Genomic DNA, 18,793 nt, shown 5'->3' with positions numbered 1-18,793 from the left:
AAATAAAGTGAAGAGTGACATCACAGAAAAGCTGCAAGGTGATTGGTTGGTGAGTAACTACTGTTAGGGGCAGCACAGTGGCGCAGTGGTTAGCACCGCAGCCTCACAGCTCCAGGGACCCGGGTTCAATTCTGGGTACTACCTGTGTGGAGTTTGCAAGTTCTCCCTGTGACTGCGTGGGTTTTCGCCGGGTGCTCCGGTTTCCTACCACTGAAAAGACTTACAGGTTGATAGGTAAATTGGCCATTATAAATTGCCCCTAGTATAGGTAGGTGGTAGGGAAATTGAGGGAAGGGGGGATGTGGTAGGAATATGGGGTTAATGTAGGATTAGTATAAATGGGTGGTTGATGGTCGGCACAGACTCGGTGGGCCGAAGGGCCAGTTTCAGTGCTGTATCTCTGAATAAATAAAAACTCTAAATAGCTGAGTTAGTACACTACTGTTCGGGTGTGTGTGTAAATAGCTTAATAATAAGGAACAAGTCAGTCACTTTTTGTTTGAGTAAGGATTATTTTAACTAGTGAACTGTATTGATTTTTAGTAGGATTTATCAGTAGCTTCAAAAGTAAAGGTAAGGATTTTAGACTGTAGTTGGTAGTGTTTGGAGTAGAACAAGGCCCCTAGCGTAATTAGTATTTTTTAATTCAAGGGAGTCACTAAGTAATCTAAAGATAATTCATGGCAAGAAAGCTCGCACCCATCATATGCTCCTCCTGCGCTATGCGGGAAATCAGGGACGCTTCCAGTGTCCCTGACGACTGTGTGCAGGAGGTGTATCCATCTGCAGCTACTGGCTACCCGCATTAAGGAGCTTGAGCTGCGGGTGGATTCACTGTGGAGCATCCACGATGCTGAGATCGTCAGGGATAACACATTACCGAGGTGGTCACACCACCGACAAATGCTGCAAAGGCAGAAAGGGAATGAGTGACCATCAGGCAGAGTAGGGAAAGGCAGGTAATGCAGGAGTCCCCTGTGGCCATCCCCCTCTCTAATAGATATACCGATTTGGATATTGTTGGGGGAGATGGCTCAGGGGAAAGCAGCAAGAGCCAAGTTCATGGCACTATTAGTGGCTCTGCTGCACAGGAGGGGAGGAAGAAGAGTGGCAGGGCTATAGTGATAGGGGATTCAATCGTAAAGGTAACAGACAGGCATTTCTGCGGCCGCAAAAGAGACTGCAGGATGGTATGTTGCCTCCCTGGTGCTAGGGTGAAGGATGTCTCTGAGCGGCTGCAGGGCATTGTGACGGGCCAGTTGTCATGGTACATATCGGTACCAATGACATACGTAACAAAAGGGATGAGGTCCTACAAGTTAAATATAGGGAGTTAGGACATAAATTAAAATGTAGGACCTCAAAGGTAGTAATCTCAGAATTACTACCAGTGCCACATGCTAGCAAGAGCACAAATAGCAGGAGATATCAGATGAATATGTTGCTTGAGAAATGGTGTAGCGGGGAGGGATTCAGATTCCTGGGACATTGGGACAGGTTCTGGGGAAGGTGGGACCAATACAAGCTGGATGGGTTGCATCTGGGCGGGGGTGGTTGGTGTTTACAAGTGCTGTCAGGGAAGGTTTAAATTAGAATGGCAGGGGATGGGAATCTGAGCAGGGAGACAGAGGAAGGGGAAGAAGGATAGAAATGAAAGACAGAAAGGTAAGAAGCAAAAGTGGAAGGCAGAGAAATCAAGGGCGAGAAACAAATGAAGCCACAGTGCAAAATAAAGCTAAGATGACTAACAATATAAAAAAGACAAGTCTAAAGGCATTGTGTCTTAATGCGTGGAGCATTCGCAATAAGGTAGATTAACAGCGCAAATAGATAGAAACGGTTATGATATTGTTGCGATTACGGACACATGGCTGCAGGGTGACCAAGGATAGGAACTGAAATCCAGGGTTATTCAATATTTAGGAAGGACAGGCAAAAAGGGAAAGGAGGTGATGTAGTGTTGTTAGTAAATAAAGAAATCAATGCAATAGTGAGGAAGGATAATGGCTCGGAAAATCATGATGTGGCATCTGTATGGGTGGAGCTAAGAAACACCAAGGGGCAGAAAATGTTGGTGGGGTTGACTATAGGCCCCCAAACAGTAGTGGAGATGTAAGGGATGGCATTAAACAGGAAATTAGAGATCCATGCATTAAGGGTACAACTGTAATCATGGGTGACTTTAATCTACATATAGATTGGTCAAACAAAAATAGCAATAATACTGTGGAGGAGGATTTCCTGGAGTGTGTATGTGATGGTTTTTTAGACCAATACGTTGAGGAACGAACTAGAGAACAGGCTATCCTAGACTGGGTATTGTGCAATGAGAAAGGATTAATTAACAATCTTGTTGTGCGGGGTCCCTTGGGGAGGAGCGACCATAATGTGATAGAATTCTTCATTAAGATGGAAAGTGAAGTAGTTGAATCCAAAACTAGGGTTCTGAATCTAAATAAAGGAAACTACGAAGGTATGAGGCGCGAGTTGGCTATGGTAGATTGGGGAACTTTACTAAAAGGGTTGACGGTGGATAGGCAATGGATAACATTTAAAGAACGTGTGCATGAATTACAACAATTGTTCATTCCTGTCTGGTGCAAAAATAAAACCAGAAAGGTGGCTCAACCGTGACTTATAAAAGAAATTAGGGATAGTATTAGATGCAAAGAAGAGGCATATAAAATTGCCAGAAAAATCAGCAAGTCTGAGGATTGGGAGCAATTTAGAATTCAGCAAAGTAGGACAAAGAGGTTGATTAAGCAGGGGAAATTAGTGTATGAGAGTAAACTTGCGGGAACTATAAAAATTGACTGTAAAAGCTTCTATAAATATGTGAAGAGAAAAAGATTAGTGAGGACAAATGTAGATCCCTTACAGTCAGAAACGGGGGAAATTATAATGGGGAACAATGAAATGGCAGAACAATTAAACACATACTTTGGTTCTGTCTTCACAAAGGAGGACACAAATAACCTCTCAGAAATGTTAGGGAACCAAGGGTCTAATGAGTGGGAGGAACTGAAGGAAATCAGTATTAGTAAAAAAATAGTGCTTGGGAAATTAATGTAGTTAAAGGCTGACAAGTCCCCAGGGCCTGATAATCTACATCCCAGAGTACTAAAGGAAGTGGCCCTGGAAATAGTGGATGCATTGGTGGTCATCTTCCAAAATTCTATAGACTCTAGAGCAGTTCCTACAGATTGGAGGGTGGCAAATGTAACCCCACTATTTAAAAAAGTAGGGAGAGAAAAAACATGGAATTACAGAGCAGTTAGCCTTACATCAGAAGTGGGGAAAATGCTAGAGTCTATTATAAAGTATGTGATAGCAGAACACCTAGAAAGCATAAACAGGATTGGACAAAGTCAGCATGGGTTTACAAAAGGGAAATCATGCTTAACAAATCTACTAGAGTTTTTTGAGGCTGTAAGTAGTAGAATAGATAAGGGAGAACCAGTGGATGTGATGTATTTGGATTTTCTGAAGGCTTTTGATAAGGTCCCACATAAGAGGTTAGTGTGCAAAATTAAAGCACATGGAATTGGGGGTAATATACAGACATGGATTGAGAATTGGTTGACAGACAGGAGACAAGAGAGTAGGAATAAACAGGTCTTTTTCCGGGTGGCAGGCAGTGTCTAGTGGGGTACCGCAGGGATCAGTGCTTGGGCCCCAGCTATTCACAATATATATCAATGACATGGGAATGTTACATTTCCAAGTTTGCGGATGACACAAAGCTGGGGGGAAACATGAGCTGTGAGGAGGATGCAAGGAGGCGCCAATGTGATTTGGACATTTTGGGTGAGTGGATAATTGCATGGCAGATGCAGTATAACGTGGATAAATGTGAGGTTCTCCATTTTGGTTATAAAAACAAAAAGGCAGATTATTATCTGAATGGTTATAGATTGGGAAAGGGGGAGGTGCAATGAAACCTGGGTGTCCTTGTACACCAGTCACTGAAAACAAGCATTCAGGTGCAGCAAGCAATTAGGAAGGCGAATGGTATGTTGGCCTTCGTTGCAAAAGGATTTGAGTACAAGAGCAAGTCTATCTTACTGCAGTTATACAGGGCTTTGGTGAGACCACATCTGGAGTATTGTGTGCAGTTTTGGTCTCCTTATCTGAGGAAGGATGTTCTTGCCATGGAGGGAGTGCAAAGAAGATTTACTAGGCTGATTCCTCGGATGGCAGGATTGACGTATGAGGAGAGATTAGGTCGACTAAGCCAATATTCACTGGAGTTTAGAAGAATAAGAGGGGATCTCATAGAAACCTATAAAATTCTAACAGGCCTAGACAGGCTAGATGCAGGGAGGATGTTCCCGATTGCTGGGGAGTCCAGAACCAGGGGACACAGTCTCAGGATATGTGGTATGCCATTTAGAACTGAGATTAGGAGAAATTTCTTCACTCAGAGGGTGGTGAACCTGCGGAATTCTCTAGAAGGCAGAAGGCAGAAGGCAGTGGAGGCTAAGTCATTACATTTTTTCAAGAAGGAGATAGATATATTTCTTAATGCCAAAGGGCTCAAGTGATATGGGGAGAAAGCAGGAAAAGAGTACTGAGTTAGACGATCAACCATGATCTTTTTTGAATGGCGGAGCAGGCCCGAAGGGCTAAATGGCCTACTCCTGCTCCTATTTTCTATGTTTCCATGGGAGCCCCATTCAGCCAATCTGATACATGGTCATTGCTTCAATCAAGCCAATCTTTGATATAATTTGCATTATCAGCTGTCATTAGGCACAAACATTGCCCTACTAGAGACCTCACAGTGCCCTATGAGTACATTTTGTCCTGTGAGGGTCCGCTGGGCTGCAGCAGTCCAGTGGAATGTTCGACGGCCAGGTGAGGAGTTTGGTCTCAGCAGGAATACTGAAATATTAACTTATTTAGTTTACTGTATTTTTAGTTTAATTTAGCTGCTATGAGTTGTTTCAAACTTGTTAACTTGGTGCCTTATCTTCGGCTGGTTTATTTTATGCAATGTCAGAGTAAATCTGATTTGAAAATTGACTTGAGCTGGTTCTATCTCTGACAGAGTTCCTAGATGTGTAAGATCACTGTGTATGACCTCTCTGACTGCTTGTCCATGTTCTGATCATTCGTACATGCCTGGGTACCCATGGAGTATGGCTACACAGAATCCACCAGAATTATTCTGCAATTACTGCAAGATATCAAATGTCCAACACATAGGAAGTTCGAAATTATTACCTAAATTTGCTGACTTGCAGTTTGGACAGATGCTTGGAAATTGTCCTGTTGGACCTCATCCAATGGTACCCTATCAGACTGAACAGTAGAAGATGAGTGTATTCAATGGGAAATGTCTGTTCCAAATAGGGTTTCTTTGTTTGTTTCATTGCCTTTGTGAATAAAATAATAAAGTCAAAACTGATTTGGTGGTTGGCATAGTTTATTTGTAATGTTAACATATTTTGGTTGACAAAAATGGAATAGTCAATTCTAATGCTGAGCCATTATGGGAAATATAGAACAAAAGAGGTGAGCTTCTAGATGTTAACATTTCACTCACAAGAGATAACTGTTAAGCCCTTAGTTTGTCTGCTTATTTTGAAGAATGTTGTAATATCCAAGTCCGGGAAAAGCTTGTAACATCAGGGACATTCTGTAGTATAATTTACAATTAAGGTTAGGTCATTTAATTGGGCAAGACTTCAAAGTTTTAAGAAAAATATTACATCTGAAAGGTTTACCAAGAGACAAGCCTGTTGGTTGCTGAACAGTGTGCTGCTTATTGGTCGCTGTAAAAGATAAATTCTAAAGTTCCTATATTAACACCTTGTGGACTAATTTTGTTTTAAGTATTTTGCTAATTCTGTATCCTGCCGCATCATTTAATTTCCATGTATTATTTAAGTACTAAATAAATCCAACTAAATTATTTTAGGATATATTCAGGGATCTTTTTTGTAGGTTTTTGCACCTTTTGGAAGAATGTGGTAGGTTAACTTTGTGAATTGTTAAAGCCGGGTTAACTAACCCATACACGAATGTAAAGGACACAAGTTTCACTTCATAGGTGACTCAGTCTGGTTAGAGAAACTATAGGCCTGATTTTAGCCATCCCTTGCTCTTCGGCAAAGATGCAAATACGGCAGAAAAAAATGGCAGAACAGAAGGGTGCAGTAAGATTCGGGATCTTGACTCATTCTCGCTCACTACTGTCTTTACTTGGCTGAATTCAGGCACAGGAACACGTTCCACTGCACAGACTTAGCAGTCTCATTTAAAAGGCACCATTGCATCAGGATGAAGTCATCAGCACCCACATGCTGTATTAACATGGGCATGACTAATAAGCTGGCAACAGGCAGGATTCTGGTCACAGAAGGCCCTGGCAGGTGTATTTTTTTTAATTCTTAAGGGCTGCTTGAGGACCAGCGTACGCAGCAGTAGCTCCTTCCTACCCCGGAGTACTTTAGGCCTCCTCTGTCCCAGGTGTACCCCCCCTCCCTATCAGGGACTTCCCGACGTCCAGCTCTAATCCATATGTCCCTTTGCAGGGACCATTTCTGAGTCCCCTCTGGCAGTTTGTGACTCACTCCCATTGGCGATGATGTCATTTCTGCTGTCTTCGGGCAGGGGTTCAGTATTGGGCATGCAACAACAAAAACTTACATTTACATAGCATCTTTTTAACATAGTAAAACAGCCCAGTGAGAATGAGCCCTGGGAGTTAAAATCTTGCGAGCCTCACACTCCTGAGAAGGGTAGGGCAGTTCCCTGTCCACTTCAGCGCTCGCATTCCCCTGATTCCCAATATGAGTTAACATCAGCTTTAATCACATTTCAAAAATATTGGAGAAAAGCCCATAACTAAAAATTAGTCTGGTTCTTGGTAAACCTGATTAAATTAATCAATAATTATGAACACTTTTTTGTAATATCAGTATATTATCCCTCATATACTAATAAAGGCTTGGATGTAGTGTATACGTCCTACTTATCACGCTTCCTGGGTGGTGTCACGATGTTCGATCAATATTTGGGATGTGACACCTGGAATTTCTTTTAAACTGTAAAGTTTATATGGGTTTCAATATCGACCTTTCAGGACCCCTCAATACTGGCGAATGCGACTGTTGCATTTATCAGTTCTATTTCTCTAATGGAACCCAGACAAGTCTTAGCTAAATTTTATCTTTTAAATTTATGAAGCTTTTATGATATTCCATCAAGTTAGTTTTATGTTAAGTTTATTTAAATTGACAGATTACATTTTAACTTTTAATTGGTCTTTCTTTCAAGTTAAATTTTTAAATACTGTCATTTTACTTTTTCTTCAGGTCCTCTTATGGGCCTACCTTCCCCACACCTACCTTGCAGGGCTCCAGAGCTCAGGCCAATTCAGCTCACTTGACCTCCCTTCCACCAATGCCATCTATCCTGCTGCCAGTTCAGACAGCCACCTTCCATATTCCTCATAGTCCCAGGCCATCACAGCTGTTGGTCTCCCTTCCCACTCAACATGCTCACCCATGGACCATTAACCCTCCCCAGACCAACTTGTTTTTTTTCATTGATTTTCCAAGGACTACACTTGGAAAATGACAATATGGGGGAATTTTGAAGCCCAAGGAAGGGTGGGTTGAGGATGGGTCAGAAGGTAAAAATGTTTAAATTCTCAAACCCAATCCTGATCCACCCACTTCTGGTCTTAATGGCATAGGGTGGGGGAAGGGGAGGTGGTGGGAGTGGCAGTGGGCAACCAAAATGCTCTCAGGAGGTAGGTCGGTCACTGAAATTGTTTTAAGGAGGCTGCATGGCTTCATTTTTACTGGGTTTTAATTTTTTAACACATAAAAGCTAATAGTCCTGGGGCTCAGGAATCCCAGCAGGTGAAAGGAGGCAAGAGAGCCTTTATTACACTGATGGAGGTCAAGAGGAGCAGTAGTGTTACCCCTAGGTCCAACAAGCTTACCTCCATGCAATTGGACCCCTGCAATTGACCGCACCCTACCCCCACCCACAATATTAAATTTGCTTCCCCAGCTGCATCTCTGCGATGTCCGACACAATAGAGTCATTTATGGCATAGAAGGAGGCCATTCAGCCCATTGAGTCCATGCTGGCTCTCCAGTCAGTCCCACTCCCCCACACGATCCCCTACTAATATCCAATCCACTTCCACCACCCGCCCTCCCCAATGCCCGGCGATTTCCTATTGATCTGACATCCACTCCCTAGCTGCTTTCCCGTCCAACATCAGGCAGACGGTCAATCTAGGAGTTAGCAGGCAAAAAACCTGTTGAAAACATTTAGCAGACATCCCGCAGTTGATTTCTGCAGAATTTGGAAAACCCATATTTCCAGGTTGCTGACTGAAAAATCCCTCTTCCCCCACTACTTGTGCTCATCCTAACCCCGGGTAAATATTGGGGCCTAAGCCCTTTAAAGCATATAGCATGCTCTGTTTAAACAATAACGATATATGTGCCTTAAAAACAAATTTCTGGTTTCCTAGTTTAGTGCAGGGCAGCCGTTATGGAAAATCCCCATGGTTAGGAAAAATCAAGAAGTTGTAGGATAATTTATATTTTACAAGTTGGTAGAAAAAAGAAGGAAGACAAGGAGCTTCACAGTTTTCAGAGCCTGGATGGAATGAGTTCGAGTCAGAAATGGTGCAATGGAGCCAATTGTCATGTACTGGTGTAAATCAGTTCTAAATGGTTTAGGAAAGCAAGGGCAAATACTGCAGATGCTAGAAATCTGAAATAACAACAGAAGATGCTGGAAATATTCAGCAGGTCTGGCAGCATCTGTGAAGAGAGAAGCAGAGTTAACATTTCAGGTTGATGACTTTTCATCAGAACTAAATGGTTTAGAACTGATACATGTCCCAGCGTGTAAGTTTGGGTATTTGCTTAATTGTAATCTCAGGTGCAGTAGTACTGGGAGCACACAAACAATGGGAGGGGAAAATTGCATGTAGGCAAATATTGAAGGGATGTGGATGATTAAAAGGCAGTGGTAGAATATGGGGACAAAAATTCTTTCACTCTTTTCCAAGAAGAAAGTGGGGGAGGGGTGCACTAAGAATCATGAATAAAAATGAAGGGAACAGAGAAATGGGGTTAGACCTTGACTTTGTGCATTAGTGTGAAACGAGTGATAGTGAGTTGGCAGCCCGTTTTACAACTCTCATGATTTTTGGTGGTTTCATGGAAATAAAAATCGGGACAGATGTAACATGGGCTGCCGACTCGCTATCATCTGTTTTATACTAACACACTGCCAAAGTTACCCCTCAGTGTGTAGACATGAGTCTGCAGTGACACTAGGACAGAGCAGTTCAGTGACTGAACGATGAGTGACAGCTACTGGAGTGGAAGGGGTGCGATATTAGGTTTTTTGTCAGGATGAATGTTATTTACTTACTCTATCTCTGTAAACCCACATTGCAATACAACATAAAAATTGCTCCCAATGAGTGTAGATGCCAACACTGCAAGAAGGAACAGTATGTTGGATGGCATATTTGGAAGCTATGAGCAACAACAGAGCCAAGTTCAAAGTAACGGTTATATTTCCTCCTAAAACCAAGTCAGGTAAATGACTTCCTTAAAATCAGAATGAATGTAAAAGACAGTCTGCGTAAATGCTCATGGAAGATTCATTTTGTCCAGTAAAATTAATATATAATAATGCAGAAGAGCACGTATCAGATAATGGGAATGTTTGGAACGTATTTTATGATCCATGGTATATATTTCCTGATTGATGTGTAGTTCCTCGAATTTGTATTATTGTCACAACTAGTTTCACTGCCTTCCAAGTTCCATCTTTCACCTGTTTTTCCACAGATCAAGGGACTTCCTTGGAGATCCTGCGAAGAATCATAAACAGACACTGGCTGTTGATAAATCTTTAATGATACCTTGCATGCATTTTGTCCACAGATAAAACACATCCTGAACTATTTCACAGAGACACATCGGTTTTACCACGGTAAACATTATCTTGGGCCATACTTGTGATACTCACATGGAGTGAATGGGGGGAGGATGCAGGGATGAATGTCCTTTTGCTGTTCCTTCTTGACCTCCCCTTCGTGAGCTCCTACCGTGAACAGTTAGGAACAACAACTCGATAACAAGGAGGATCCATCTTGCACCGTACGATCCCATGGCACTGCATGTTAGTGCTGGGACTTGCTGTGACACTACACCGAATCCCAAATATTTCCATTCCTTCCATATCTGCAACTGAGTTCGTGGGTGTATATTTAAACCCAGAGTCATTATCCAGTCTCAAATCCTTACAATGTCCACAACTGAATTGGCTCCTTGTATATAACAAGTTCACTTTGACCCACTTAGTCAAAGAAGCAAATAAACGTCTTCCACGAATTAATGAGGTAATTTTGTGTGGTTGTTATTAATACTAAGCTTTTAAATGGAGGGCCAATTTATTTGGTAGATCACATATTAATGCTGACCTTGGTTTAATATTACAAGAAACCAATTCAGTTAAAGACTTTTGTAAGGATTTGAGGCTCAATAAAAATGTATTGGAACAATATGACACTAATGTGAAAGCTCTTGATAGGAATCTCTAATTTCAGTAAAGGGAAATATAAGTGCAATCAGTTGAACAAAAGTGTATTATTCTCTGGGAAAGGTTGCTTTATTAAATTTTCAAGAGATGTGTTTTCTCAAGGTTGTACGATGGTAGTGTGCACCAAGGAACCAATATTGCCATGTAAAATGAGGACGTTGGTTTGATCTTGTTGTTTTATATGTGGTGACCTATTTATTCCCCAAGTGAGACATCAATGGGGATCAGGTAGGTGGTCCACACAGAGAAAGACTTGAAATTTAAACCGCAATGTATCTGCTTGGGAGTTCAGTGCTTAACCACTTTCTCTGAATACCACATTTAAACATGTTCCTTTAGCCATATTAGCATCCATGCCCTTTACTAATTAACTTGCTGCATCCATGCATCTCTACGTTCCCTCACACTTGCCAATCGCTGGTGCTAATCTAGTTACTCGAAGTTCTGCAATAGTGGGCTGGTATGAGATGGTTGCCAGTTTCCCTCTCTCTTTAAGGAAATGGTTGGCCTCCATTTGGGTCTCACCCATAACATGGAAGCTTCTTACATTGGGAGCCACAGGAACAAACCAAATGACTGCATTTCCTTATCTAGGGATGATCACATTAAAGTTTCCTTTTCACTAGCAGTGAACTATGGCACATAACATAAGAAATAGGAGCAGGAGTAGGCCATTCAGCCCTTCAGGCCCATTCCGCCATTCAATGAGATTATGGCTGATCTTCTACTTCAATACCATTTTCCTGCACTATCTCATATCCCGTGATATTTTTAATATGTAGAAATCTATCGATCTCAGGCTTGAACATACTCAATGACTGAGCCTCCACAGCCCTCTGGGGCAGAGAATTCCAAAGATTCACCACCCTCTGCATTTATATAGTGTCTTTCACAACCTCAGGATGCAAATAAATGTGGGAATGTGGCAGGCAATCTGTGCACAGCAAGATCCCACAAACTACAGTGAGATATTGACCGGATAATCTGTTTTTTTGATGTTGGTTAAGGGATAAATATTGGCCAGACCAAATAGACTTGAAATGGCCAATGTGGGCCGGGATTATATCCGGGCAACGGGGGCTTCGACCACCGGCAAAAGTACTGGCGACAGCCCCACGTCACCTCCTCTGGGAAGGCCTGCCAGATCAAGTGGCAATTAGGCACTTAAGTGAACAGCGGCGGTCCTTGCCCAGCATCAAGGACCCAGGTGGTGGAAGTCCCAAACAGAGACTGGCAGCTCTTTCAATGAGCAGCGTCACCACAGAGGTGGTGCAGCATTCAACTGAGGCCCTGGAACCAAGCCACAGGTAAGTAGCAGTGGGAGGGGTTTCAAGGGGTGGGAGTTGCGGGGAAGGGGGATGTAGGGGGATCAGCAGCAAGACGGGAAGGTGGCTCTCAGCAACCCCCCTCCTCTCGTGCCAGGTCCCTCGATCAGGCACTAAGTGCCTTTTAATGAGAGATCCCCTCCCCGGAGCTGGCAAGCAACCTGTACAGGTTTGCTTGGTGTGCCCCCTGTGCGGCAACAGGCTCACTTGCCACTGGGCTAATTCCAGCGGTGGCAGGATGAGGCCCTTAATTGGGCATTACTTGTCCACTTAAGTGCCTCAATTGGCAGCGGGGCAGGAAGGCCATTCACAGGACTTTCCCAACCCCCCCTCCGGACTTAATTTAGGTGGAGGCGGGAAGGTGGTGGGGCTCCCCCCCCCCCCCCGCCATCCCAACCAATTATATATTCTCCCCTCTTCCAAGCCCAACACAGGGGAGAGCATTAAATATCTCAGTTTTATGTCTCATCCAAAAGACAGCACCTGCAACTGTGCAGCACTCCCTCAGTCTGGCAGTGAAGTGTCAGCATGGATCATGTGCTCAAGTTCCTGGAGTGCAGCTTAAACCCACAATCTCTGACCCAGAGGCGTGAATGCTATCACTGAGCCATGGCTGGCAATGGGTTGTGTTGATAGCAGCATCATACAAAGCATGTTGTGGGAATTCAGCCACTGTGCTGCTTAATTTTTTTATTCATGACTTGTAATGAATGGATGCCTGTTGGGGAATGCTTCTGCATTCCTGATTTGAGCTCCCAACAGAGGAAGTCTCCACTTCTTGAGCAGAAATTCATTGACGTATATTCACATATATGGCATTCCCCAAGCCATTCCCCAAGCTACCCACACCCACTTCAATAGCATGAGCCATGTGCAAGATTGTACTCGAGGAAATACAATTCAGTAATGATTGATAGAATCAAGCTTTAAGCAGGTCTGAACTCAAAACCTTAAGGTCCTGGCTGGACATCAAGTATTGAACTAGGTGCATACATGTCCCACCTTTAATGAACAGCAGCCCATTTGCTGCTCTGTTGTTCTGTACTGGTTTGGGATTCAAAAGGAGATACCCAGAAAGTTGGGAGGACTGAGAGTACATTTTTGTATATTGGCCGGAATTTTATGCCCTCCCAAATAGTGGGCTGGTGACGGGGGGGGGGGGGGGGCATAAAATGGAGTGGGAGGCTCGGGGGGGGGGGGGGGGGGGGGCCCTTCCCGACCCACTCCAGCCTCCGCTGCCATTTTATGTGGGCCGGTGGCAAGAAACAGCCCACCCACTCCAGGCAAATCAAGGCCCTTAAGCAGCCAATTAACTCCCACTTAAAGGCCTCTGCCTGCCGCCACCGGGATTTTACGGCTGGCGTGCGGGCAGCCGAGGCCTCAGAAAAGCCGCCTGATGAAAGTAGGCGGCCTTCTGGCGGCCTGGTAGGGGATGGGGGGGCCTCCTGATCGGGCTGCACCTGATACCCCAACCATCCCCAACGCCCAACACGCCCCTCCACACCGACCCCCCAATCAACCCCCCTTGTCTTGTTGGGGCCCAACCGATCGCCCCGGGGCTGCCTGACATCTTCAGTCTTCAGCTGGATTGCAGTACCAGCGGCGGCCACCACTCCAGATAGCGCTGCTGGGGCTAAGAGCTGCCAGCCTGCTGATTGGCTGGCAGTTCCATTAGGCAGGACTTCCTGCCTTAATGAACTGGCAATGCCGCCTAAGACCACGTAAGTGTCTGAGGACCATAAAATCCTTTCTGGATCCCCAGGCCCAGCGGAGGTGGGCTCGCCACCGACTTTTCGGTCAGTGGCTGGCTCCCCTCTGCCCACCGGAAAATTCAGGCCAATAACTTCAAAAACACGTTGGGTATGAAATTGGGCTCATTAGTGCCAGTTTTTTGGGTGCTATAAGCTCCCCTTTGTGTTCCAAAAATGTGTCTGTGGCATGCATGCAAACGTGCAGCGGGTTGCACTGGTCACCATATTGGTGTAGCCATTACAGTGTGTGCAGTGAATGTCTGGCAGATGACATCAATCAATGTGCAATGCTCATTTGAATGCCAGCAGTGCCATTTTGGAGCTCAATCCTCCAGCCAATGCCCTTTCTTAACTTTGCACAGTTGAACATGCGTTCAGCAGCTGTAAGGGCCTCCCACCAGTGCTATTTAAAGAGATCATCAGCTGCTTACTGGTTAGTTGCTGATTCATTTCTTCTGGCAGTTGCTACAGTGATATAAGTATTTGGTGCTTTCCATGGATTTTTCAAGTTGCAAAAGTCTACAAGGTGTGATGTGGCAGGTGCCGAAGGATGTTTTGCTGACTTCAAGGCTTCTGCACAAACCAGTTGCTCTCAGACATGGGTACACTAATAGGCATTCCCTTGAAATACAGGATGACTTGGAGAATGAACACAGGCTACACAACAGGTCAAGCTGCTGGAAGAGGGAGGAGGAGGGGTTTTCAGCAGGAGGTGATATCCACCCAGGGTGCTCAGTGAGTAATTCTCCTACCTGAACCTCAGTGAGGAACAATGTGTAAGATGTCTGTGCTTCAGTAAGGACATCCTCACTGAAATCTGCCATCTGCTGCAGCCACAACTGCAGCCTCAGAGCAGGGCAAGGACAGCATTGCCAGTCGCTGTGAAGGTGACCGTGCCGATGAACTTCTGTGTCTGGCTGCTTCCAGGCTGTGGCTGGAGATATTTCCAACATGTTGCAGTTTGCTGTCCACTGTTGTGTAAGGGAGGTTACTGAGGCTCTCTATTCAAAGAGAGCTAACTACATTCCATTCTCTCTTGCCTGAGACCAGCAGGTGGAGGGAGCAGGCAGCTTTGCTGGATTCTACTCTTCCCCATGGCGCAGAGTGCCACTGACTGCACGCACATCACTTTATAGCTGCTGCATGTCAACTCTGCCCTATCGCGGAACCGAAATTAATTCAACTCCCTCAACATTCAGCTGGTGTGTGTGACCATAGGCAGAGAATCACTTCTATCAATCCCTGGTATTCTAGCAGCAGTCATGATGCCTTCATTCTGTGGCAGTCCGCTGTGCCACTGTGGCAAACCAAAGGGTGGTGACTGCGTGACAGGGCCTATCTGCTGACCACATGGCTGCTGACGTCAGTTTGTAACCCATGCACACGTGAGCAGCATGCAGACAATGAAAGCCGTGCTGCCACACAAAATGTGATAGAGCAGACTATTAGGGTGTTAAAACAACACTTGCATTGCCTGGAAGAGCTCGACAGTACTTGAAAGAATGGATGTCAAGAATCGTGGTGGTCTGTTGCATGCTGTACAACCTTGCCATCATGAGGGGACAGCCCTTACCACCAGCTATACAGTGAGCAGTTGAGGAGCAGGAACATGAGGAGAAGGAGGAAGAGGAAGGGAGGAGGCAATTCAGACAGCCCCTTTCTGCCTGGGCTATAAACAAAGAACTAATTCAGGTGTAATACCGTTAACCACAGCTCCAATTCCCACACCTTACCTTCCCACTGTTACTGACCATCACAGTGTCCACTTGGTCACAATGCAAAGATAAAAGCCATCACAAAATAAACATTCCAAACCAAATTTATAAATGAATCATGCGATTTTGCATACAAACATAAATGAATCACCCTTGTGTATTCCCTTAATTCCTGGTTTTAAGCATCTTGGAATGTTTTATTACATTCAAGACATTATATAAATGCAAGTTGTTTTCTCTGTGTCTTAGCATGTCCTAGTTCTCCTACACAGTGCTATCCCAGTGACTGCAGCATGGCTGATGGAAGGCTGCTAAATTTCAGCAGAGGAGACTGCAGATGGCCTTGGACGATGACCTTGAGCAGCTCTCGGCCTAGAAGGCCCGTCTGCAAATTGTAACACCTTGGCATGGGCAGCAGCAATCTGGGCTGGAAGGCTGACAGGCCACAGGAACGGCATTGGGGGAGCGGCAGTGGTGGGAGGATGAATGCTGTCTTCCTGAGAGAGGACAGCAGGCTTGTGTCCATGGAGGCACTGCCACTCCCCCAGGTCAGTGCCTCAGCAATCCTAGTAATGTGTTAAGAGGTCAGATTGCTGGTCTGCTGTGCACATCGTAAATGATAGCCCATGATGCAGTCGCCTGACCTTGCATGACAGCAGCCTGAGCTTCCACTGCAGCACTTAGATGTTGGATAGCTGTTGCTTCTGCTGCAATGGAAGCTGCATTATTGGTCATCAGATGCTGCATCATGGTTGGGTCCACAAGTGTGCAAATGGAGCTGGCCACCTCTTCCATTCTGGAAAAGATCGACTCCAAACTCTGTGCAAGTCCTGCACCAAGTTAGTGCTGGACTCCTATATGCTCCTTGACAGGCTTTCTGGCAGCCTTCCCAATGCAACAAGCATTTTATTGTGCATACCCATCAGCATTCTTCTGTTGACTGCTCCATTGAGGTCCTCATTTGAGTCCTCTGTGTGACCTCGCCCTCTGGCAAACTGGCACCTGAACTATACTTGCCCCTTAAATAAAAACAAAAAGATGCTGGAAATACTCAGCAGATCTGGCAGCATCTGTGGAGAGAGAAGCGTTTCAGATCAGAGACCTTTGATCAGAACAGGCAAAGGTTAGAAATGTAATAGGTTTTAAGCAAATAAAGCAGGGGTGGGCAAAAGATAACAAAAGGGAAGATGTTGATAGGACAGAGGGTCACAGAGAATAACTGACAAGGAGGTCATGGAGCAAAGGCAAAGGATGTGTTCATGGCGTGGTGAAAGACAAAGCATTAGTGCAGAGGGTGTTAAGTGACGGAATAATGAACAGCCCTGGCCAAAAGCACAAACATGAAAAAAAAAGTGGGCAGGCACAAGGCACAAAAAAACAAATGATGAAATAAACTAAAAGAAAATAAAAATTAAAAATAAAACTAAAAATAAAAAAGGGGGGCCAGTCATACTCTGAAATTATTGAACTCAATGTTCAGTCTGGTAGGCTGTAGTGTGCCTAATCTGCAAATGAGATGCTGTTCCTTGAGCTTGCGTTGGTGTTCACTGGAACACTGCAGCAAGCCCAGGACAGAGATGTGGGATGTTGAAATGCCAAGTGACAGGAAGCTCGGGGTCATGTTTCGGACTGAGCGAAGGTATTCCGCAAAGCGGTCACCCAATCTGCATTTGGTCTCTCCAATGTAGAGGAGACTGCATTGTGAGCAGCGAATACAGTACACTACATTGAAAGAAGTACCAAGTACATCGCTGCTTCATCTGAAAGGAGTGTTTGGGGCATTGGATAGTGAGGAGAGAGGAAGTAAATGGGCGGGTATTAAACCTCCTGCGATTGCATGGGTAGGTGCCATAGGAAGGGGACGAGGTGTTGGAAGTAATGGAGGAGTGGACCAGGGTGTTGCGGAGGGAACGATCCCTTTAAAATGCTGACAGGGGAAGGGAGGGGAAGATGCCTTTGGTAGGGGCATCACGCTGGATGTGGTGGAAATGGCAGAGGATGATCCTTTGGATGTGGAGGCTGGTGGGGTGGAAAGTGAGGACGAGGTACCTTGTCGCGGTTCTGGGAGAGAGGGGAAGGGGTAAAGGTAGAGGTGCGGGGAAATGGGCCGGACATGGTTGAGGGCCCTGTCAACCACAGTGGGGGGGGGGGGAAATCCTCGGTTGAGGAAAAAGGAAGACATATTGGAAGCGCTGTCGTGGAAGGTAGCGTCATCAGAGCAGATGCGGCGGAGACGGAGAAACTGGGTGAATGGAATGGACTCCTTACAGGAGGTAGGGTGTGAAGAAGTGTAGTCAAGGTAGCTGTGGGAGTCGGTGGGCTTATAATGGATATTAGTAGATAGCCTATCCCCAGGGTTGGAAATAGAGAAGTCCTTGAACAGAGGCCCAACAGTCCCCATCCACCACAACCCTCCTCTGCCTGCCTGAACTTGTTCTCACATTGAACAACTTCCTTCAACTCCACTCACTTCCTTCAAGTAAAAGGTGTTGTTTATTTATTTATTTAGAGATACAGCACTGAAACAGGCCCTTCAACCCACCAAGTCTGTGCCAACTATCAACCACCATTATACTAATCCTACATTAATCCCATATTCCTACCCCATCCCCACCTACCTATACTAGGGTCAATTTATAATGGCCAATTTACCTATCAACCTGCAAGTCTTTGGCTGTGGGAGGAAACTGGAGCACCCGGCGATAACCCACACGGTCACAGGGAGAACTTACAAACTCCACACAGGCAGTACCCAGAACTGAACCTGGGTTGCTGGAGCTGTGAGGCTGTAGTGCTAACCACTGCGCCACTGTGCCAAATGGGTCCTAGTTATGCCTGTCTTTTTGTGGGATATGTCGAACATTCCCTGTTCTAGTACTACTCAGGCCCCCTCCCCTAACTCTTTTTCCGGTACATTGATGACTGTATTGGTGCCGTTTCCTGCTCCTGCCCCGAACTGGAAAACTTTATCAACTTTGCTTCCAATTTCCACCCTTCTCTCACCTTTCCTGGTCTATCGCCGGCACTTCCCTTCCCTTCCTCGACTTCTCTGTCTCCATCTCTGGGGATAGGCTGTCCACTAATATTCATTATAAGCCCACGGACTCCCACATCAACCTCAACTACACTTCTTCACACCCTACCTCCTGTAAGGACGCCATTCCATTCTCCCAGTTTCTTCGTCTCCGATGCATCTGCTCTGATGATGCTACCTTCCACAACAGCACTTCTGATATGTCTTCCTTTTTCCTCAACCAAGGATTCCCCCCCCAACCCCCCCCCCCCCCACTGTGGTTGACAGGGCCCTTAACCGTATCCGGCCCATTTCCAGCACCTCTACCCTCACCCCTTCCCCTCTCTCCCAGAACCGCGACAGGGTTCCCCTTGTCCTCATTTTCCACCCCATCAG

General features: G+C 45.2%; 1 protein-coding gene across 4 annotated transcripts in view; it reads right to left on the bottom strand.

Annotated features, from left to right (window-relative positions):
- Window positions 1-9,326: 9,326 nt before the first annotated feature.
- The window catches only part of LOC137346475 (transmembrane protease serine 7-like), a 134,498-nt gene continuing 125,031 nt past the window's right edge, over window positions 9,327-18,793 (bottom strand). For all 4 annotated transcript variants that reach the window (XM_068009931.1, XM_068009930.1, XM_068009934.1 and 1 more), the window contains one exon: window positions 9,327-9,862. In XM_068009931.1, coding sequence (XP_067866032.1) covers window positions 9,698-9,862 — 165 coding nt within the window. In that variant the 3' untranslated portion in view covers window positions 9,327-9,697. The remainder of the gene's footprint in view (window positions 9,863-18,793) is intronic.

The sequence above is a fragment of the Heterodontus francisci genome, chromosome 30 (assembly GCF_036365525.1).
Source record: "Heterodontus francisci isolate sHetFra1 chromosome 30, sHetFra1.hap1, whole genome shotgun sequence".
Lineage (NCBI taxonomy): Eukaryota > Metazoa > Chordata > Chondrichthyes > Heterodontiformes > Heterodontidae > Heterodontus > Heterodontus francisci.
The sequence above is the reverse complement of the archived record's forward strand: the minus strand, read 5'-3'. Positions and strand labels throughout refer to the sequence as shown.